This window comes from Fulmarus glacialis, unplaced genomic scaffold, assembly GCF_000690835.1.
Source record: "Fulmarus glacialis isolate BGI_N327 unplaced genomic scaffold, ASM69083v1 scaffold14496, whole genome shotgun sequence".
NCBI classification, from domain to species: Eukaryota; Metazoa; Chordata; class Aves; order Procellariiformes; family Procellariidae; genus Fulmarus; species Fulmarus glacialis.
The window spans coordinates 3,749-28,092 of NW_009220123.1; the positions used below are offsets into that span (position 1 = coordinate 3,749).

The following is a 24,344-nucleotide window of genomic DNA, read 5'->3' on the forward strand; positions in this document are numbered from 1 at the left end:
TTTCTGCAGATCAGAGAGCTGTATGACAGTTAGTAGAGGGTGACAGCAAATAATTTAGTAGGAGAAAAAACCATCTGCTTCATCTGTCAGCTGAGGACTGCATATAAAAGAGCTTGAGAGAAAACACAGCTGGAGAAAATATGGAATTAAACAGTAGATCAAAAAAGCAGTAAGGATGGGATGTGTCAGATACAAAATACACACACAGACACACACTCTCCCTCTCTCGCACAGGCACACCCCTGAATGTGGGATCACAGTGATAAAAGTTATAGATCATAGAGAGCTAAGTTACACTGCCATTAAACAAAAGTAACATCTTGCTTTCAAGAAATGTCTGGTATTCCCCAGGACTATCAGTGCCTGAAAGAGGATGAGGTTTTTCATTGTGCTCTGCAACACAGCTGATCATAGGTCTAAAGCCTGGCTGGGTAAGGAAGAACTGTCATGTGGAGGAGTTACCTTTTCTGCTGACACTTTTTTTCCATATATTCCTGGCACATGCTGCTATAGCAATAAAAAAATGCATTTTGTTGAAACAAAGCTCTACATTCAAGTGACTTATTCTCCCATGTCTTATAAAGATGCAAAGAATGCTCTCTGGTCATCTAAGAAAATATATTTTAGATGCCTTGTAGCAATACTTAACTTTCTATATGAGAGGTAGGCTTCTGGGTTCTAGGAGGCCTGCCACATCTAGGGCTGAGTTCTTAAAGCTTTAAGTTAAAGCAATCCAAAGCAGGGCAGTCTTAGAAGAGCTGCCCTGTCTAAACCTTGAGGTTAGTTCAAGTTTAGAATGTTGCAAAGCAAAACAAGTATTAAAATCCATTTGTAATTTTTGTTCTTACAGCTTTACCACAAGAACAGTGTGGCTTTTCATAGATATCTGTAAATAGATTCTCTTTTCTAGAGTATTGCTGCCAAGAGGTGAAGGCCTCCTACCCATGACTAGTAAAAACTGTCACTTTTTCCATTATGGCTGTTTTATGCTTAAAATTCCCAAAGGTGAACACTAAGTCTTATAGGCAAGCCATATAAATCTAATCTGAACTTGTTTTGTTGTAGCAGTTATTTAAGAATGGTGTTTGTATATACAGTATATATGCCCACACTGCAAACTTTATACATTGTTTTATATTGGTACCATTTTGTCTTAATTACGACCAAGAATATTTTCCATGAGATCAGCAATAAGCATAGCTTGGCTTATTCCCCATTTTCCCTCCCTCAAGGGAAAAGGAATCCAAGTGTGGGCATCAACCAAACCAATGGTATGTTACTAACTGAAATGCATTCTGTACAGTAAATTAAAAGTTTGCATGCAGTTTAAGCATTTTAAAGGCTATTTTCTTATATTAATTAACCTTCTGTTTCCATTTAAAGGTGTGAAAGACATCTGTCATATATCAAGGGACTCCTCTTCAGACCCAGAGACAAATGGAATCACAAAGACCAGGTACTTTCTTTCAGCTTTCTGCACATCTTACTAAATAACATGCAAAGAGTTCAACAGCATTCTTCTTAAAATGTAAATAGTACTCTTTAAATGGGCATGTTAACCACTGAAAGAAGTCCACTCTACTATACTTTTCCATTACACTGCTTTCATTCAATCATCGGTAGTATAAAAAGTCAATTAACAGGATCAACAGGCTAGTTTATCCACTGGCAACTGTGTATGACACCAAGTGTGCAGTAAAACAAAGGCCAACATATGTTTATGCAATATAGTTGTACTGATTTGGGTTTTCTTTATCTCTTTCCATGTAGTCCCTGTCAATTAAGGATTCTATTCTCTTCTTAAGGTCAGCAGGCTGTAAAATAAAGCAGATGTCAGCATTATTACTTTGCAGTCAATGTTCCTTGGTTCGTTCTTTCTACTTAAGGCAAATATCCATACTGTTTAAGATGGCCGAGGAAACAGAAATCACAGTTTAAAGAAAAAAAAACTCCCTTAAACCATCAAAGCTTCTAAAGTCTGCAATGTATAATTGATTGAAGAGAAAGTTAAAAAATTAGCTTGTCACCTGCAGCTAAGCATAGACTTTTTACAGCAGGGAAAGGTATTTGCTGCTGTTTAAACTGAACTCTACTTTAAAGAACTGCAATTCACCCATTACGTACCAAAATGTTTCTGATTTTTACCTGGTAAAAGATGGTACAAGTTTCATTTTATCATGATGCGAGTGAGTTCTGCAACAGTTTTGGTGCCCTATGATTTTACTGGGTAAAAAAATGCCTTATGATAAAGAGTGAGGAAAAGCATTTAACTCATCTGCCTCATCTGTTACAACCCTGCAAAGCTCAACTGCAGTTTATGCAATACTTACAGGCCTGCAGGAACTTAACATGGTAACAAAACAGAATGAGATGGCAGGATCTTTTATTTTACATTTCCATTGATAGAAAGCACTGTATATTTGAACTCAAACAGATGCATCACTGTCTATTTGAAAATCCATTTCTATTTGTACACAATAAGTAAGCTATTCATTTTATATTGCAACTGTGGGCTTCTTTAGCTTTGAGACATTCACCAATATATATATGTGTGTGTGTGTATATATATATTAACTAATATAATCTACCTGGAAAAACCACTGTACATTTATTGGTTACTAATTTATTAAAAAGCATCAACCAAATTAAGAATCAAAACCAATTCTGCATTACATATCTGAATCATTTTCCCCTCGTCCCCAGGAACGCATTGCCAGAACACTTAAATGCAAGAAGAACAGCGTGCAAGGAGAGCTAGCTTCACAGTTACTGCTAACAGACTCTGATTCTGAAAGCCTCAGGTAATATTCAGATAAAAATGCAATTGGCACTTTAAAAATTCCTGAAAGTGAGTATTTGTCCTTCCTAACAGTAAAAAGATGCATGTTTTAGACAGAAGCACTGTTTAACTGAGGACAGGCCAGGGAATATAAAAATAAGTAATAAAGTTTTAAAAAAAGAAAAATCAGTACTATACCTTTACTGGGAATTTAAGCTGGTTGTAGACCTCTGACACAAGCAGGTTATGACTCAGTGTCTTGCGCATCTTCATGATTCGTACAATTGCAGCGTCAATCTGGTATTGCCGGTCCTGGAATACTCTCTCTGTAGTGCTTGCCTGTTCCTCTACCTGAAGGATTAATTCAGAGAAGTTTTAAAGAGAGCACTAGAACTGTCAAAACAATTCTTCTTCATATCTCTAAGACAATTCTCAGTGTAAGACAGTAAGATGTCTGTTGTCAAGTTATTTGACATAAATCCTTTACAAATATGAAGACCGATTATAAAAAACCACTTGTACAAGGAATTAAAATCTTTGCACAGATTTTACACTGGATGGCTGTCAGGAAAAATTCACTGTGAATTTGTTTCTATGTTCACAAACCATTCAGTAAAGCTCCAGGGAATGATCAAGGGTGAAAAGAACATTCAGTAATTGGAACTTCTCTTAAACAACCTTATTTAGCGACATCTAGCATCACTGGAGTCTAAGATAGTATGGAAGCACATATTTAAGTCTGCGTTGTTAGGTATGTGCTATCATCCAAATTATACCTGTAACTTTTACAAAGATAGCAGTATGTACGTTACAACCAAGAGGAAAAAAACTTGTAAATGGGCAGGCAACAAGATACTTAACCAAAGGATCTAAACCCCAGAGGATTCAAAAGAATATACCGTTTCTTTCATCTGAATTTGGTTGATCTTTATCCTGAAGAGCTTATGTCTGAAATCATCATTACATGTGAATTTATCACCATCTTCCACATCTTTGCCTTTGGGGCTTTTAGTCAGTACTCTGGCTTTGCCACAAGCCAGAGATTGAAGTGTCCTTCTCAGCTCTCCATCCTCTAAAACAGAAACAAGTTGTTTAGTTTTTCTTAGTAAGAACACTTGGAAGTAGTCAGCTGTTTTCAATACCAACCTATCCCAGTGGCTTGCTTTATCTCCTCTAAACTGAACTCCTCTCCTTCGTTAAACATGAGCAGCACCAGTGTCTGGAACAAGGAGACCTGAAGTTCTTTTTTGCCCTGTCACAAGGGAAATTAACAGACATCACTAGGCTGGTTTTTTTGGTGGGTTTTTTTGTTTGTTTGTTTGTTTTTTTTTTTTTTTTAGGTGGGGGAGGAGGGGAAAAGTAATTCTTGTATGTCAATTATTTCACTTAAAGGATGTGATTGTTAATTTACTCATTTGGGAATATGAAAGAATAAAAGTTACTGGTCACCTTGTGTTTACTATGAAATGCAGAATAAACTAGAGGTCAGAAGGTTAGACTACTATATCCAGTGACAAAACTCACCCAAGATATGCATCAACTTACTCAAGACAAATCTCAAAGCACTGAGTGCTTAAAATGACAATTGGAAAGACCTTTAAGTCAAAGTGTAACACATACATTAGTTTAAGAAACACAGTATTAGGAACTATAGGATCTTTGAAATAACCAAGTTTGATAATACTTGTTTTATCATTAACATTTTTCTGAAAAATAGAACTGGTAAGCATTCCTATTCCAAGAGAAATTTTCTTGAAATATATTGGTGCCCATGAAGAAATACTGAAGGGGAATAACTGGAAGCCATTTAAAAACACAGCTGTGTTCTTGTACAATCCAAAACTTACCTTTATTTCAGTAGTGAAAAGCTTACTGTAAAGATGCTTAATGCTGTCAGATGAAGTAAGGTCATCTATGGAACATGGCCCCTTTTTTTTTTTCCTCCCCAGTATAAAGATTAGTGCCATTTTAAATATGGAACTAAACCCACTTATATTTTGCCCAAGCAGTAACCAACAACTTTTTTTTCCCCCACCAATACAGAAGTCAGATGCATCTTCTTAGACCTTAATACATCTATTTCAGAAACTACCAACTCTGGAAATCATAGCAAGAGGTCAAAAGTTAAAAGTAATTGCAAAAACAGTGCTAAGTTTTCCATCACAGCACAAAAAAGCTTCCCAATATATCCCTAAGGTACAACCCAGACTTGGAATCAGCAAAACAACAGGAATAAGAGAAACAATACACTCACCTCTTTAAATTCTGCTTTTAGTACACAGTGTCCTAGTGTTGACTGCCACTGAAGTTTCCTACCACTGTGTTTTCCTAAATAAAAGGTCTTGAAAATCTCCTGCAGTTTTACCATCTAAGAAAAGAAGAAACCCAAAATACTAAAACACAATTTCTACTTCAAAAGCATCCTTTCCTCTTTCACCATCAAATAAGCCTTAAATAAAGGCTTAGAAAGATGAAGCGAATTGCAAGAAAAGAAAAGAAACTTTATTTAAAAAAGATACTTCTGCATTTCTTTCTAGAGATTATATGCATATTTAAAACCAAGTTGCAGTTGATACTAAGATGCATTACTGATAGGCTGACACTTGGTATAATACGTCTATATTCATTACCTCTGGGGGCAAATGGACCTCCATAGGCACGTAAGTTGGCCAATAACCCATAGTCAGAATATTCACTGTTAGTTCAATGTTGCCAGGTACATTCTGATTTTGCATATACTGCAGAAAGAAACAAAGTAAAATGAAATAAAGCAGTATTTCTTAAACATACTTCAGGTAGAACTGGAAAGTTAGTTAGAACAGGCATTATGAGAGCACAGAAGACAAGTGACCTTATAATGTCTTTGCTATATAAACTGCAAGTTACATACAAAAAAATTAGGATAAGAAAAAGCACTTTTCTGAAGTTCTAAAGGCACTTCCATACAGGAAGAAAACAGCAAAAGTAGTGTTTTAATCAGGCTGATGTGAAGATGTACCTAATTATGTGTGAGTGGAGGAAAGAATGTTAAAATTTTCTTATTTTCTCAAAACATTACAGACCACCAGAACTAATGGGCAAAAACTTACAAGCTGGTCCATCAGAATATAGTCATGTTAAAAATGTTTTAACTGGTGTTAAAATGTTTTATAAGTTTGCGATTCTTCTTTTATTACTGTGGGTGTCTTATGTTTTTTTTTTTAATTGTTGTTGTTTTTGTGTGTGTGGTTTTTGTTTTTTGTTTTTTTTTTTTTTTTTTTTAAAGAAGGATCTTTTTTCAGGTTTTTTGCTTTGTGGTTCAGGAAAACCATTAATAAATTCAGTAAAATTTTCAAAAGCACAGACAGCACAGAATTCAGAAATAGATTCCGACTGATTTTCAGTAGAGACTGTTTTCCCAGCTGGGCTTTCGCCCACTCCTTTTGAAAGCAATCACCTACAAAGTTCTTTTCTCTGTAGTGAAAGAACATTACAGACAACTGGAATAATTCAAAAGGAGTTTAACTCAATTACAATAGAAATGTTCACAACTGAAGACATCCTGTACCCTCTCGTTAGGCTTTCTGAGAATAAATGAAGGAGCCACGGCAGGCTTTCCCACAGTACCTGTTTAAATTGTATCATTATGTCTTTTGAAAGCTCCATATCTTTAAACATTCCTTCTAGTTTGCTGGTGAAAGCAGCTCCACATTCTATAAAAGAGAAAATTTAAATCTTAAAAATTAATCTTGTTATTTTCAACACCATAGAGTAGTTATTCTAAATATCAGAACGTACTTTCAAGCAAGACGACCTATTGCAGCATACGTTCTTACATAAAGACCTGGATTCTAATTAAGATACAGAATAAGATTATAAACAAGAAGGGGGAAGATGTTTTAATATGACAGCTACTTTGCAACCCAATTGTTTTTCCATCTGGACATGACTGTTCATTCTAGGACTCCACTGGCAACCTGTCACTCAGACGACAACATCCTAGGACTCCACTGGCAACCTGTCACTCAGACGACAACATCCTAGGACTCCACTGGCAACCTGTCACTCAGACAACAACATCCTAGGACTCCACTGGCAACCTGTCACTCAGATGACAATTCTAATCCCTATCAGCTGCCTGCTAAACTGTCTCTTGATGGTAGAACAAGATCAAATTCTAAAAATCTTACCACTCAAAGACTCCATCCTATGAAACAATGAAGACCAAACTAGAAGACTGCTAGCTGGCAGCTTCATGTTTCAGACCTTATAGAGTGATGAACAAGCAGAAGTCATCCTCAAGTTCTCTGAGCACATCGCCGATTTATTCAGCTGGGAACCTCAACTCTATCCCACAGGCCAAGATACACTGTGCATTTTAAGCTCCTGTTTTTTGGCTATTGCTGCTGTAATTACAAAACTAAAAGCAAACGAGTGTCCTCAAAACCCACCAGTCATTCAAGACTTGCACACGAGGTTTTTGCCCTCATGTGAAAGGGAAATACAAACAGCACTTCTGGGAAGGCCTGTTAAAACGACCATTTTTAAAAGAAAGCAAGCTGATAGATAGATAGATAGATATTTACCATGTTTGAGTTTGGAAAGCATAGATTTTTCAGCATCTACTGATGCACTCTTCCCAACTAATAGTCTCTTTGCTAGATCTTTTTTATAAAAGGCCTCAAAGACATCTTTTCCTGTAAGGGATGAGATTTGACAGTGATCACAAATCATTGTTTGTTTTAAACAAACTTTACCTGCAAGAGGCCCAATTCAAAGCGCAATAAAGCTAACAAGGGCCTTAACATTAAGATTTCCACAGATTTTGCGTCAGGTCTTGTTATGGGCATTTTAACACACAAACTAGTTAAACAGCACTACACCAGCAAACTGCATCTACAGAGAATGAACAGACAGAAATGAAAATGCAGACAGACTGCAAAATAAAATTCAAGTACCTTTATGTTACTGATTAAAAAACTGTATCCCCACAAAAGAAGCAATACTTACCATATATGAATCTAAATATGATCATAATTTTATCCAGCATTTTTTCAAGTTCTTCATCAGTAGCTTCTTTGTTGCCTGCACGAAGCTTTGAATCTACGTATTTAGCTAAAAGAGTGTTGAGGAATAAAAAGTTTAGCATATGCTTAGTATCACCATGAAACAATAATTTAATTTTTTTTTTTAAAATTTAATATTGTGAAATCTTTTGGAAATGTAAAGGATCCTGAAATTACCTTCAAATCAGTTTCATCACAGCTAGCTTGATATATTTTCATAGAGGCTATAAAGTTACAAAAACATTATAGCCTAATCTCTTTTTTCAGAAAAGCAATTACTGCATCTTGATTTTTGCGTATGTAAAAATCATGGTCCATATTATGATCTCAAAGTAAAAAGTCACTATTGCTATAGACTGACATGGCTATAATAGCAAAAAGATCAGAAGAAAAATATGTAAACCAGTATTTAAATGTGTTGACTATACTGCTGAATTTCTCTAGCAGACTACTGTTTGTTTTAATTTCAAATGGTTTGGTAAGCACATTACAGTTAGTGAATTAATTTAAAAAAAGGAGGGCAGAAAGTATTACTCCACAAGCCTAACAGCACAACAGATTGCAAAGCAGGTATTATTCGCTGTGTGGGGAAATGATTAAGATAGTCAAAAGTGCAGAGAGCCAGCCCTGTAATGCACGAATCTGTAAACAACGCTCTTTGCAAACTACAGAGGCTCTGTCCCCGTAACATGAGAGGTACAGTGCATCCTCATCTCTCTTCACTTCTATATATTGAAACATAGGTATCTATGCAGAGCCCCTAATAGCTCTGTGCACGTGTTGGTGACACAGTTACATAAGCTTCTGAAAAAGTCAAATTATTAGCAGCATTTTCACATCTGGACACCAGTCAATTGGTGGAATGCCCAAGTTCTAATGTTCTTCACTTTTCTATAGCCTTGTTACGGGCATAGAGCTTGTTCTTAATTGTTTAATGCTATCCTATCAAATAATTCACTTGCATAATAAGGCACAGTAGATCCCCAGTTTGACAATGCATTGTGCATAATGTCTTTTAACACACAATTCCATCATATCCCATCTGTAAGCTGCATCAGCAACTCCCTCTTGTCCCCCCCCGCAAATTCTCACATGGGAAGAAACTGAAAATACCTATGAGTTCAGCTGGCTTATTTGGTCTTTTGTTAATGAATGTTTCAAAGGCTTCTTTCATGGCATTTACAAACTTCTCATTCTTGAGAAAGCAAACATCAATAATATGGTCAACTTTGTCTTTAAAATCAAGTAGTTCTTGGACCATGGTTTTGTCTTTTTCTGGATTAATTACTATGGTGCTACCAAATGCCTGCAAAATAAAACATATCTTTCAATTAGCACGAATAATGTATTTAAATGACAAGACTTCTAAAAGCGTAAGTTATCTTTGTAACATCTTGTTTCTGGTATTCGTATTAGTTCCACTAACACAGCAGAAGTAATAGCATTATGAAGTGTTTACTATATAATCAGTCCTAGACCTTTTATGTTGATTCAAAACCAACCTATGAGTAAGTGAACAGATTCAGAACTTCTGTCTGACGAAATAAACTCAAGCATGACAAAATTAACACACGCTTTTTAAACATCTATATTCTCAGGTTTTACACAGGTAAAGTTCCCACTAAACTCAATTTTATTTAACAGTACTCCTATGCCATTACAAAGCCTTCCTTCACAACAACAATATTTTCTGTAACAACATTTTCACTGAATAATAAGATGAAACATCTTAAGTGATGAACTTCAACTGGTTGGTAACTTAAGCTACCACTCATTCTGACAAGAAATTTTAGCAGGGAGAAGACAGAAACTTTCAGCCATTACCAAAGTGTCTATTGGAGAAATATAGTTGTCCCTCACAAATAACTATAAGCAAGAATTTATTTGGAGTTCAATAAATCAACCGAACGTTCAATATTTTCTTTGATAGGGCTAGAACAGTTACTGTACTTTTCCTAGTACAGTTTCAAAAGCTGCCCATTAAATACATGTTTATAAGCAAGTTGTCTTTAATTCTTAGAAAAATGCAATAGTTTATAGAGATGACTCATATCTGTGTATAAAACCCATCGATACAATAGTAGTATCTCTTCCAGAGTTCTAGAAACAGTACCTTTATGTACTCAATCCAGTGTTGCAAGAGAACCTGTACTCCGCCTCTCACACGACTGAACAACTGATACAGAAGAGACAGGTCTTGAATTCGGTTTTCATCAAGAAGGTGGTTTAACCCTGCAAATGAGAGAATTTCAATAGAAATTAAAACCAAAAGTAATCCAAAGAAAGCACAGCATATTATTACAGTAAGAGAGTAAGAGACCTCTTCAAAGCTAGTATTTTTTATCAAGCAATTACTGTTTTTTTTTTTTGTTGTTTTGGGGTTGTTTTTCTGTTTTTTTGTTTTGTGGGTTTTTTTTTTTAAGCTACCTAATTTAACAGTGAAACACAGAACAGCTACCTGAACTGGCTCAAACCTTAAAAACCTTATTATTGCACTGGATATCTTAGGCTACATGTACTTTACATAACATATTTATCACAATACCGTTGCTTACTTCTGCTTTACTATTCCCTAAAGATTTGAAAAGTTTACGCTCTACTGATCTGTAGGAAAGGTTCCTTGGCAAGATAGAGCTGAATCTCAATTCCAGCTGTAAAATAAATTTTACAGATGTTTGAAGGCAAGTAGCTTCAAGAAATATCTTCACCTTTCACTTTTTAACTTTTTGGCAGAGAAGGCCTGATGCTCTACAGCAAGGTTCTAAGAAAGTAGATGGGTAAATATTGCAAACTTGATACTCCTCTCAACAGAGTCTGTGACAGATGTGCAGGAAGATCTCACATACCCGTTTCATCCAGAATCTGGCTAGTAAGGACTTGATAATTTTCTTTTATTATTCAACTCTTGCTGCACCCATATCTATTTCCAGGCTATCCCTCAGAGCAACAGAGGGTCACTTGACTCCACAGAGACTACTGAAGAACTGAGACAACGTATTTAATTGCTCAAATTATACTAAATTTTTAAAACAAACTGCTTTTTGTGAGCAGTGAATAAGCAATGTTTCCCCTTTCTGGTACAGCCATAAATCAAAGGCTACTCCTTTACCTCTGAGTCTTCAAAATGCTATTTAACACACTGAACTCAGAGTCCCCTATTCTAGTTTGCTGTGTTTGCTGTGTATCTGAAGACAGCATTGCTTGTCCTTACCTCTGACAAGGAGAATGGTACTTGCCCTCTTGCAAAATGGTCACTGCTATTTCATGAACTGAGTAGCAAAGGGCGTTAAAGAATGATGTAACTTGTGTCCTCCCCCAGCACCTGAATCTGTCACTTTCTTTTTCAGCACAGGAATTGAAAGCCCCGAAGCAGTAATTAGAAACATTTCTATAAAGAAGAAAGATTACCTTTCTGAAGAATGGCTGTTAAATGTTCACCTAGAAGTTGCTTTTCTACAGTAGCAATTAGTGGCTTCCTATAGAAAAAATGTTTAGAATTACTTTTCCTTTTTCCATTATTGACAGTTTTAAATCCTTTTTTTGAGATTATGTTAACCACGCTTGTCACTGGGAGTGCACTAATTATCTGTGGCCAAGGACCTAAAATGATCATACACATATTTATCCTTTTTCCTCCCCAGTAAGCAATTTTTTTTCTGTTTGCTGACTGAGGATTTAATTCACACAATAAGCCTGTTGTACATGACCTCTAGGCAGCTGGACTATGATTCCATCAGTGAAAAAACTGGGCAAAAGCTTGTCAAAGAATATACCTTCTCTTGCTTTGTGGGAGGAGATTCATGTCTTGGGAGACAACCCAAGAAGAAAAAACACACCTGACGAGTCAAGAGGTATTAAAACAACATCGGGACTTAACCACTAATAATGGTGTGAAAGAAGGAAGCCACTAAACAAGCTAAATGTTTTTAACAGCTGAAGGAGAAAGGACATAAAAATGTATGACAGTAGCAATAAAACACCTTCCTCTCAGAGAGATCCTCTGTACTTGCTCTTTAAGAAGTTGCTACCACTTGCTCGAAGAGTTTTGTTATATTAGTGACCTACATTTCCTCTCAGACATGACAGCTGTGGCTTTATGTTAGGAGAACATTTCTCCTGTCCTACCAGTCATGACCTCCACTTGATTGTATTTTAGGAAATCCTGCCTCTAAGTAGAAAAGATTGAAGAGTGACATTAGTCAATAATTTCCCAGACTCTTTAAAGAATATGTAAATATTTTTATGTAAATATTCAGAGCCTTTAGCTTGAGAATTCTCTATCCCAGGTCCTATCTTTTTCAGGTAGGACGACAGCTGATTAATTACATTTCAGCAAGAAACGACACGTTTGTACTGGGGGTAGCAGCCTATTTTTCTCCAACCAAATGCCCAAAAATGTTTATGTCAAAATAATTAGTGGCTTAAAAGAAAAGGATATTAGCTGTGTGAGCCAAGACAGTGCTTCACTGCAAACAAGGAATTGTGGGAAGTGAGAAGCATTTGATGGTCAGTCAATAACTGAAATAAATTGTAGCTATTAGATGGCCCTCAACAGAAGAGCCAAACAGCTAACAATACCAAGCAAAGAGAGATTGCACTTACTGTGTGCTCTGATCTAAATAAGTGATTATCCTGTCTGCTTCTTCTTCCAAGCGCTTGTTGACATGGTGAAGATATTCTGGAACCTGAAAATGCCAGAGTAGTTTTGCAGTTTTAAGAAAACCAAGAGGGGGAAAAAAAAAAAAAAAAACAACTGGTCTGACAGCAGCAGCAGCTCCGGTTTTAAGCAGAAATCATTAGCACCATGACTGAGGGCAACTGCATGTGAATTTACTTTTTCAGAGTACCATAAAACATAAAGGTCACATTATTGCCCTTTATGCTGGCTAAGGCAGCAGAATAGTTCCTCTTCTTGACAAATGCTTCGTCATTAAGTGTAACAAATATTGTTAAACATTCAAAATACCTCTCGTTCCTGCATAAGCCTCTGTCCCTCTGCTGCATACAAGCGGTTAGTCTCTTCCAAGAATCTATGTTCAAAAGAGTCTTGATAAATCTAGGGAAACAACACAATAGCAGTCCAGGGTAAAGCTTACTGAGCACTAAATCTGAGCTGTTTATTGGTTTAAAGATGAAACAAGTTTACTAACCTGCAAGTCAGAGAGCATGCTTAGAAGGCTTCGCAGTAAACTCCTATCAATAGCCTCACCATTTCTTTCCCTCTCAATCAGCAGAAGAATGCCATCAATAGTTTTGTTCTGAACCTTCTGATCACTGATTATATGAGTTCTGAACAATTCTAGCCCCATATCCCTAAAAAGAAAATAAAGACTGTTCAATAAATTGCGTAAGAGTCAACCCCAAGTATTCTCTATTAAGAAAATTTGATCTGGATCAGAGAGAGGTCAATAAATAGTAGCATTCTTTAAATTCCTCATTCCTCTGCCCCCAAATCACTCAAGATGAACAAACTCAAACACTAAAATAAACCATGACAAAGCATCAACAGTAAGCTACAGATTTTAAAGACCAAAGCATGTATTTTTTCCTAAATAACCCCTAACTTTTGCAGTGTCTTTATTTTTCATTTGGTTGGCAGGATGATGGAAACTGAATGAACAGCAGCCTTCACAAGAAAAAGATAATGTCATCCTGGGTCTCGATTCCATGGTTCAGCTGTTGGACAATATTCTTTTTTGTCCATCACTTTCTAATCTATAATTCTTACACAGAGCTTAGAAAAACTCAGTGATGTGAAAGACAAGGATCTCCGCTTTGGGCATCCCAGTTAAAACCTTCCATGAATTTGGAACTGTGGTCTGAACACTTTTAGGAAAAGCGAGGCTCTCCACCCACCACTTCTTCAATCTCTGGCAAAGAAATTCAGGTAGTGCCAAAGGCACTGTAGAGCATTTGCTAATTATTAAAATATTGTGTGTGTGTGGGAGAGTAAGTCCAAAAGAGAATAACTTGCTTTTATTTTAGGTAACTTTTTGCTTCAAAAATATTTACAGAACTTCGAACACTATGCATGTTAAAGCCAGTAACTGGGCAACCCAAAGCCTCGCACTTCAGTTGTTGAACAGGCCCTTTCCTTTTACTGTGCAAATTTGAGGCTGATATCTAGCTGAAATTTGCTACCACAGCTATTCTAGAAGAATCCTGTAATTCATGGCAAATAAATTAAAAGTGAAATCTCTCTTTGCAACAAGCATGTATGCATTCACCATGTAATTTACAGGTCACTATAAAGTTTATAGTAAAAAAAAAACCCTGAAAATCAGCAAGATATGCGCGATAATTTAAATATACCCCCCAATATTTTTCTTTGTGCCCTTACCAAATAGATGGTAGCATTGAATTCTGAAGTACGTAAGTTCGATCCAAGAACAAAAAGATACTTCTAATCATAATCTGTTATGAGAAGGAATAAAAAAGCCACAATCATTTTTCTCTTGAAATTGAAGAGCAACACAAATTATGTTCAACAACAAAAAAAATCCCACTGACAGGTTTCAGGCAGTGCTTTCTTAGACAGTGTTGATTTGTTTAAAATATTCTGCCAGTCTCAGTGAGATGATCAATGCAACATTTAGCATCTTTCTGTATAAAAGAATAGGTCCTTTTATAACAGGTACAAAAGAAGAAAGGTTTGCACAGAAACAACAGTTAGCAGTTGGGTGTGTGTGTGTCCAAGATCAGACCAATGTGTCAAGAAACACACTACAGACAAGTATTTTCAAGGCTCGATTTCTAACAAACTAGATACAGTTGAATTTCACGAAGCAGCCTTACATGAATTTAAGACAACATTTCAGAAGCACAGTATGTTTGTAAAGGAACAAAGTTAAGCAAAACATAGGCTGACTAGGCAACTGGTTTTCTTGAAAAAGATAAAAAACTTACCATTTGTCTGCAGTGATCTTGCCAACATTTGTCTATTTTCTTTAGAAAAAGGACACTATCCAATGAATCCATGAAGAAATCATTAAGAAAATTATGATTAATAGGAAGTGTTAGCAATGAAATGATCCAACATTATTTTTTTTAAAGACACTTAACAGAGAGCACAACAAACTCACCTACTCCCAAAAAGAATCAGTTAACTTCTTGCAACGTGTTTATTTTTATTTTTAATGAGGGTCCTTGTGTTAATAATGAAAAATCAAAATTATTTGAACATTTTAAAAAAAAGGATCTAAATACTTTTGCATGTTTTGTCTAATCCCCCATCCCTGGGGAGTGGAACAAACATACATATCCCCACACCTCAAAACCCAACAATCCACAATACATGTAAGAGCCCACCACTACACAGATACTATAATTTCAGCTCATGTTAAGAGAGAACCTTAAGAGATAAATTTTGTTCTTGAAATTTAACTTGTGTTCAATTCACTGCATAGTTCTGGTACTAATTTATATCCACTTAACAGGATCTCGATCTGATGCAACTCAAAACTTTTGAAAATAAAACATTTTGATGCTCAGAACCACTAACATTGTATGCTGCCAGATCACTAGCACTTTTGAAAAAGAAAACAAGAACTACTTGTTGGAAGACTTTTCTGTTTACCTGAGCATAGCAAGATCAGCATATAAAAAAGCCTGAAGTGATGCAGCCAATACAGCCTTTTTAAGCCTTGCTCTAAGTCTAATATGAGCTTTTGTAAGATGTCAAAGTGTTTCATAAATACCAATGAAATTTTCTCACAAACTTTTCAAATGGTTACAGACATAAAGGAATTAGTAGTGTTCTCTGAGGTCCCACAAAAAAATGAAACCAGACCCAATTATGCAAAAACTAGGAACTCAGATTACCATGGCCTACTGACATGAACTAGTCAAAGAAATCCATCACCACATACTGGCAGGTAAAAACGTTTTGGTTTGTCAACAGCTAAAAAAAGGATATTCTCTGAATTGGTGAATTTGTGCTTTAATGTGGTCTTCACAGATCTGTCTCAATTGTTTGTACAAGTTTGCAGAAATCTTGTAGGAGCAGAGATTTTCAACAGCCTGAAGTAAAGAGAAACAGATACTAAGAAATCTGTTTATATTCTTATATGTGGTTTTACAAGGAAAGGGGGAAAAAACCCCAAAACCAACCATGGAATTCTTCTGCTTCTCACTCAAAAATCTACCAGCTTTTAATTGTAACACAGTTAACAGCTGCATGCAAAACACCAGAGACACATGGCACTATATATGGCACTATAGTGGTAATAAGAGGCAAAGAAAGGCCATGCCCTGAACCGCGTACAGTTTATTAATTTCAGTTGGAGTACTGATATCTCATAAGGAACTGCAGGACTTGCATCTCTAAGAACAAGGACGTTAGTTTAATATATTCCAGCAGCTTGCTGGGTTTCATACTTCAAAGCAGACACTTAAGGTCTTAATTTTATTAACTGCTGTGCTCTGCAAGTCACACTAATATTTGTAGAAAAGCACTGTTAGTGTTATTTCCTTTTGCAGTCCTTTCCTTGATTAAGCTTCCCTCATCCCCAGAAGTACATACATATACATATTTTTTATACATATATCTCCATCCATCAACCCCTTGCCTGAATAAGTTCAGTTATAATCCTGAACAATTTTTAGTAATACGACTACATTCCAGATGTTTACAGTGACAAATCTCAGACTTCTAGATCATAATCAAATATTAGAAGAATTGTCGCTGTGCTTCACAGCGAGAAGCGAAAAGAAATTTAATGGGGACATGTCTTGGAGACTGATCAAGCAAACAAGCATTCTTAAGTCCATAAGCGTAACTCAAGACTTTTCCAAAATTTATACCAATTGCCCAGATTTGGAAAGCAACTGAGCAACTTTAACTCTTTGTGGATTGGTGAAAGACACAATATGTGATTATTCTGTAAAACATCTGTAGAAGCTAGAGAGGAGAGGTATATATGATTTTCAACTAATGCCTCTTGATTTTATTTATTTTTTTAATGGAAAATACTTCACTTGCCAGTACAACCAACCCATAGGAAAAAAAAGAAGGACTGGAAGATCAAGTTTGTTCCCCAGCAACTGCAGGCAACCATGCAGGGACAGCGTAGTTCAGAAGTATACAGAGCAGATCTACTCCATTACACCAAAGTCCCCCAGAATATTTCCCAACAGTCCAAATAGAAGCCACCAGCAAACAGTAAGGAGCCACCACTAAAAGCACAGCAACAATCAAAACAGCTAAACAAGGAGTTCCTGAGTTTATCCTAGGATATCAACAGTGATCATGCTCAGTATCAACAGTAAACAACTCTCTAGAGCAAGTGCACTACAGCTAATACTGGCTCTAGGACATAGAGGAGTTAACAAAAAAAAACAACAAACCCCACCACAAAAACCAAAACCCCACAACAAAACTATCTCCCACAACAATAACAAAAAAAGAAAACCAAAGCTGCATAAGCTTACTGTCAGAAACAAACAATTATAGCAAGAGAGTGAGTGTGCCAATTAAGACTAAACTAGGTCTGAATTATGATTATTAGGAAAGCCAGAATTATCACGGAACTGTACATATCTTAATATTTGGAAATAGCAACAAATCCAACTCTCAGACTTAACACTTAAGAAACGCCAAACAAATACAATGATGTGATAGGAAAACATACTCTACAGTTCACTGTTCAGGCTAGGTTATGGACACTGCTCAACTCTATTCTGCTATTGTACCCGCCTGGTCAGGCTCTAAATGAAACAGCAGCAAAACAGGAAATAACCACTACTTTGATTTCAGAAGAAAAAAGGGATGGAAAACACTAAGCTTGAAGAGCCCGCAGCAAGTGCAATAAATGGGTTTTTTCTTTTCTCCCACTTACTTTAGAGAAGGCAACTGAGAGCTGGAAAGATGAATGTTTTAGATAGAACTTGCTAGTCACCTGCACAACCACAGTTAGTCTCACTTCTACCTACCAGCCTAGGACACCAGTGGCCATTTTGCTGTACTTCTGGTCAGTTCATCCATCTCAACTACCAAGATTTTCATAACTGCTGTCTACCAAAACAAGTACTATTTAACCATGCTGCTCCAAATCCTTAAAAGAATTAGCCTCTGCACTGTAGATGGACAAACGCATACCATTAACTCTTAGTGAAATAAGTCAACATATATTAATATACACTTACTTTTATGTAGTGTTCATATAAAGCTGTGCTTTTGCATTTGTGTATCAGAAATTCCAAAATGTTAAACACATCTACTAGTATTGAGTGTTTGAACATTAAGTGCAAAACTTCTGCATCTTCATTGATAACATCCATAGAAATGTTTTAATTTTAATTTGTGAATTCTGCTCAATTGTTTTTTTTTTTTTTTTTTTTTTTTTTTTAAGAGATTAAACTTTCTAAGCACACAAATACAAAATCTTTTATTAAGATTTGCTCTGTGGAGCATAACACCACTACTGCAGTATTATGCTTTGCAAATCTAATTACTGGTGTTACACAACAATAATTGTAATGTATCAAAAATTCCCAAAAACTTTAGGGGCTCTAGTTCACAAAATTATCTTGTTCTGAATTAGTGGAATAAAGCTTTCTGATCAGGGAATCTGTGCCCTGAAGATGGTCAGAACATCCGAAGGCAAAGTGTCATACTTCCTTTGTGTAACATATATTATGTTGGTGGCGTTTTTTTTTAATTGCAGCATCCACACTGGGTTTGTATGCTGGGGAAAAGTAAGAAAAAGAACTGAACACAGCTCTGATGACAGAAAATCAGGACTTTCCAGAAGTACTTAAAATCTGGTACCAAAGATCTAGTCTCTATTTTCTGGTACTAACCTAAGGAAAAAATATTCTAATAAAGAAGCTTTCAATTCTGTAGCACTTCAGCTACTCAAAGATGTGTATCATTTTTCTTGCTGGGGAGGAACAAAGCAAGTACGAAGCTAGTGTCCCACAAAGAAATAAAGCCTCGAAATCCTTGCTCAGTCGGATTTTCCAACACAGACAAGAGTTAAACAGAACTCAAGAAGTTTAACTCCATTAAAAAAAGAAGTATCATATTTTGAGGCATGCAGCAGAACTTTTGCAGACTCTTTTGCAATTCCCCTTTATGCTTGGATAATGGTGTCTGCCAAGGCATATTTGGCATCAGATCCATTTACCAAGCAGCTGTTCAGAAATGACATTAGTTTAGTTAGCATTTAAAAACACTAGTGATTCCTATTACTATTTTTAAATCAAGACATGTATTTTTAGAGTTATAAAAAAAAAGAAAAATTTCATACTTGATTGCACTCTATTTCATTGAAAAGTATCTAAGTTATTATAATGTTAAAACTGAGATTTAAAAGAAAAAAGCGTATTTTTGGTTTTCTGAGCACAAGCAACATTAAATTAAGCCTGTGCTAAAAGTGAGCAGAAATTTAAGTGATAACTGTGAAGCAGAAGCAGGGCTTTCAATAGAACTTTGTATTTTTAAACAATTTTGGATAGCCTTCAAGTATTTAATTAAGTTACTTGCTCTGTTGTTCAGTCTAGAGTAAGTAATTTACAATACCAGCCAATACAGTGGATTGTAATTTGTTATTAGTTTCACCAAGTTTTACTAAAGTAACAATAGTATTGTTAGTTTAACAATACTATATATTATCCTGACAAACTGTTAAAAAAAGCTATTTTTAGATTAATTGAACATTATAAAAGATTATAATGAGCTTAAAAACGCACTGGACTGAGGAACTTGGCCCGTAAGGTTCTTGGTTCCACGAGGAATGGCAATCTATCCTTCCCTAAATCTGTCCCCAAACCTTGTGCAAACAGGATTTTTCCCCCCAACTTTTCACAGAAATCAGTCACATCCAAATGCAGCTTTTCTTGAAAAGGGGAGGGCAGGGGAAGAAGAGACACCAAAAACAGACGGAGAGAAGGCTATATACACACAGAGGAACGAATCAAGCAACTAACCAGGTAATAAAGGCTTTAAAAGTAGAGTAAAAAGTGTAAGTGCTTCTTAATACCTAGCTAAGGCAGTACTGTTGCTAGGCTGCTAAAACGGCAAGTACCACAATGTCAGTAGGGAAAAGGTGAGGAGGGGGAGAAGTCTCCCTAACACATTCAGCTGAAAAAGCAGAAGTCGAGCTTATACAAAAAGTTAGGAAATGCAGTTCAAGCCTGATCGCTTCCTAAAACACTTAGGGCAAAACAATCAGAGCTGTTGCTGGGAATAAATTTTGATTCTCAGTTGTTAGAATAGACAGGATGCTGAATGATAAAAAATTACAGTCAAACCAAAATAACACAATTCATGAAGAAAAATGGTATTCTATTTACTTTTAAGAAGTCAAATAAAAAGTTTCAGTTTTTAAATTATTTATGATCCTCAATCATGAACAGATACTGTCTTCAAAAAAAGGATAGTATTTTAATATAAATCGTCTTTTTCTTACCTAAACACCAACGTTTTAGGATTTCACATTTCTCCTTTAGCAGCTACACACCATAAACCCCAAAACAGTAAAGGGAATACAGCTCCTTGCCTTATTTAATTCTTGTCAACTGTTGCAAGGGAAACCATACCTTGGATTATGTTGTGGCAAGTAAAAAAATTTCCGAGTTTAATCTTAGGTCTTGTGAAATTTTTACTGATGATTTTAAAATTTGAGAAACTATTCGATGAAAAGCTTTTCAATGACAAAAGCAGCTATCAAGCAAAATTTCATATTCTTACCACTGTATCAAAAGTGTTTTAAGCAAAAAAATCCAACAACAAAACAAAAAACCCTACCCTATTGCTTTTACTTAAAGCACTTACCTGATAGAGCTCCTCTAAATTGTACTTAATTGAAGTACTGTTCTGGATAGCTTCTACAGCTTCTTTCAGTTTTTGCCAGGTTTCATCTGTGTAGTTTTCAGGCAATTTGGGTTTATCTTAAAAAGAAATTATATAAGATTTGAGAAAGTATTTAGAAAAAGCAGAACATTTTGCCTTCTACAGAAATGAAAAATGTAGCTTTGAGAGGAAAGAGGTATGGGCTGATGCTCTAGATTTTCATTTATACTTACATGAAAAGAAAGCATTAGCGTAAAAGCAGTATCTTATTTACATTTGAAATAGTAACACATTGTAAAAATTCAGCATTACTCTTCACATACACATCACACATCTGTAGCCCAAACAGTACGTGTGATTTATAAAAATCACAATCCTGTGTCTGAGCAGCTCAAGATGGGATAAAAGGCTAAAAACCAGCAAGAATGATCTACATCTTCGTTACACTCTTCTTCACTACCAGGACAGCGCAGCTAAAAGAAAGTGAACATAAAAGCCGAAAATGATGGATTAAAAGATACAGAGTTGTATATAGCTTATTTTTTAAATTTACTCCTCATTAATTCTACTCTGTATTAACAGTTGGAAAGAAACCCTCAAGAAACATGCACGGAAATACTGTAATTATAATACAGGCATTACGGTTGCAAGGAAAACCTTCCTATTTTAAAGTAATCCATTTATGTCTCTCTTGGCTTTGGCCAGTGGATATTCGTTAAAGTTTAGCCCTCTTTTGATGTTCAAATAGCTCAAGCTTTGCAGATTTGACTCTTACCATTATTTTTTTCAGCCTCTTTTCTAGAGATGCCCCTGCCATGCAGCATCTTCAACAAGACTAAAGCATTTACAACAGGCTAAGAGAGATTCCCCAAGTCACATCCTCAGAACACCAGGATTATTTTAAATTTCTGTGTGTTCTCATAACTAGCTAAGATGACCGTTTTTGTTCTAATAAGCATGTTCCCAAATGGAGAAGGAAGGAGGAGAAAATTTAGGGAGGAAGTCACATGCACATCCATGCCACCAACATGTTTTCCCAGGTGAAACTGGCCCAGAGTTTATACTCTATTAAAATTGACTTTTACATACCTAAAGGTAAAAAAAAAAATTGTAAAGCTTTATGATTTCTCTAGAAATAACAAAGAGAGAGATAATTTTTTTTGTCCTCCCAAGCATTTCTGAAAATAGGCAAGTCACACTTGTAGTTAGTTGTCTCTCTAGATTCTTACGATACAGCTAACTACAAGTGAGACTTGCCTATTTTCACTAGCAACTAATGAGTATGCTACTCAGCAGTAAATACCAAGATTTTTGATTTCAGGAAGTTATTTAAGTTGTAAAGGATGTTATCGCTATCCCACTAAGATAAAGACAATAATCTTATTATTCAGTTTAGCATTTGAGAGTAAATAAAAAGCAAAGCTGGCAGACTCTTGAGACATCCTTTTTAGGCAAGTGATTCAAATACCAATTCATAAGCAATGATGATCACAGCACCATGCAATCCATGACATTTAACAAATATTTTGAACATGAAAAGTTGACTTCCCTTAAAGATAACAGTGTACAAGCAACAGAAGAGTGGCATTTATTTCTCGCTATCATGCATCGTAAGTATAAATTTTAAAATAATCAGCCAAATTAAATGATGACGACGTGATGGGCAGAGAACATTTTTGAGAATTAGGAGGTCCTTAAAGCAAGCAGTCACACTGTGATCACGAATTGCTGTAAAACATTACAGTGGCTAAGATAATCCTAATCCTTACCTTCTGCGGTATCTCTAGAGACCATTTGTATCAACTGTATATTTAGAAATTAATTTTAATGTCAGTAATATCTTTACCCCCCCAACACCAAACACATGGGGAAAAAGAAAAACAACCCAAAAAAGCAAGATATCAGACTATTTTAGCAGACAGCAAGAGGCAGGAAATAAGAAAAGCCCAAGATTTCCCCATCTTTATAGGGAAAAAAAAAAAGACAGAATTTTAGCTAAGCTTTCTGCCTACACCTATTTATATTTTTGTTTACTACAAAATGAAGCAGTATCACAGCAGAAAAGTTTCATTTCTCTGCTTCAGTTGGTCTCTAATAAGAATACTCAAGAATCTCAAACACATCTTTTGAGAGAATTTATAAAATAATGTAAGCTTGTAAAGTGAGAGTATATTAAGACAGAGAAAAGACATTAAAGGGTTAAATAATAAAAATTACAGCAAGGATATCGCAAGGAAAACACTCAGCAAAAATCTGAACTACCTACTTTAAAGGCAAGTGGGGAAACCAGAAAGGAAATCCGCCATAATAGCCTGATAATCACCTTAGTTTCAACGTTTAAAACTAAGCACAGGCAGATTAACCTATAAACAGACAACATGGATAGACACAAGACATAGAGATTCAAGCCCAATTTAAAAAACGCATTCTGTGCAAAGACTTACCATAAACTGGGCTAAAATATATACTAAGCCCTGAATCAGGATTACTAGAAAAGAGGTATCAAACGTTTAAAGTGTGACGAAAGGCAATTTACACACTTACATAGTAAAGCCTTTCATCTAACATACAAGTTAAGGCCTTCTCAACAGACAGAGTGAAAGGAGTCTGAAAAATAACGCCAAGCAGCAAAGTGTAGCTCAAGATATGTACATGACTGGGCAAGTATGCATTGTAAAACATTATTCCCCCTTTACATAAGTATAGAAACATTCACCACAGAAAAGCATTTCCTGTAAAACTTGGAGCTATTTGAAAGCCAACCGGTTTTCATGTTGAAAACAAAACACAAAGTTGAGTGTCAGCTCCCCATAGGTTGTGACAAATTATGGCCTGTTACCTTTAAAGTTCTTGATCACTAATTTCTTAGCAGAGCCAGGTTTACTGTTGGCGAAACTGGAAACAGTAGAGGAGGCAGCTTTGGTCAGGCCATTTGCATGGTGCCCCACAGCCACTGACGAAATTAAAAGGCTTTTATTTTTGAGCTGTTGTTGGTGCTGCTGTTGAGAAGAGGCAGCAGGAGAGGAGGAGGAAGAAGACTCTTCAGCCATCTTCACATCGAGTCCAATAAAATCCACGGAGTCCTCAAAGCGCAGCTTCTTCTGGAGGTGATGGTTGGAGGAGGCAACCCCTGAGGAGGAGCACGAGGAGGTGGTGATGATGGAGGAAGATGATGAGGAGGTGTTTTTGGAAGGAGAAGAGGCGCAGGAAGAAATGGAATCAAATTCTTCTCTTTCAGAATTGCTGTTGCTGTTGTTATTTAACTTTCTCTTCTTGCAGGAGGAGCTGCTGCTGGTATTACCATCAGTGGCAGGTCTGACCTCCTGGGCTGCAGCTGGGGGGTTGGGGGAAGAGAAACCTGTGGGAAACATGAACACACAGAAGTGAACAGGCTGAGGGGCATCAAATCCTTGTGGTGTGACAAAGAGAGAGAGAGTTTGAGAGTCAGTCTCTGGTGTCTCTCGGGGGGGGTCTTTCAACTCCTCTCTCTCATCAGTGGAGTCCTTCCGTATTCCCTCTCCTTCGCTTTCTTCTTCCTCGGAGGAATCACTTTATCTCCTCTCTTCCCCTTTTCTTTATCACTTTGTTTCTTCTCGTAGTTTGTCTCTGCTTTCCTGCTTTTACTCCTCTCTCAGCAGAGCGTCTCCGTTCCTGCCTCTCGCCACCCACTAGTTTCTTTCAATTCTTCTCTCCAACACCAGTATTCCCCGCGGCTGCCCGCTCCCCC

At 36.2% G+C, this 24,344-nt stretch overlaps 1 protein-coding gene across 1 annotated transcript; it reads right to left on the minus strand.

Annotated features, from left to right (window-relative positions):
- Positions 1-1,409: 1,409 nt before the first annotated feature.
- CUL4B (cullin 4B) lies at positions 1,410-24,106 on the minus strand. The gene is made up of 20 exons (XM_009580652.1): positions 23,457-24,106; positions 20,600-20,715; positions 15,740-15,843; positions 14,731-14,800; positions 14,165-14,238; positions 12,975-13,137; positions 12,791-12,880; positions 12,427-12,509; positions 11,233-11,300; positions 9,938-10,056; positions 8,938-9,130; positions 7,769-7,873; positions 7,345-7,455; positions 6,386-6,471; positions 5,410-5,517; positions 5,034-5,147; positions 3,926-4,031; positions 3,679-3,851; positions 2,978-3,130; positions 1,410-1,814 (listed from the first exon to the last, which is right to left on the minus strand). Exons 1-20 carry the CDS (start codon positions 23,986-23,988, stop codon positions 1,719-1,721), a joined length of 2,664 nt encoding a protein of 887 aa, XP_009578947.1. The 5' UTR covers positions 23,989-24,106; the 3' UTR covers positions 1,410-1,718.
- Positions 24,107-24,344: the final 238 nt, after the last annotated feature.

Excerpts from the sequence above, each read along its gene's own strand:
- CUL4B (XM_009580652.1), bottom strand. The coding sequence starts at position 23,988 with ATGTTTCCCACAGGTTTCTCTTCCCCCAACCCCCCAGCTGCAGCCCAG. Across the intron at positions 3,131-3,678 it reads AAATTCAGATGAAAGAAACG|GTAGAGGAACAGGCAAGCAC; the intron begins GTATATTCTTTT and ends TTAATCCTTCAG. Across the intron at positions 1,815-2,977 it reads AGCTTAAATTCCCAGTAAAG|CCTGCTGACCTTAAGAAGAG; the intron begins GTATAGTACTGA and ends TTTATTTTACAG.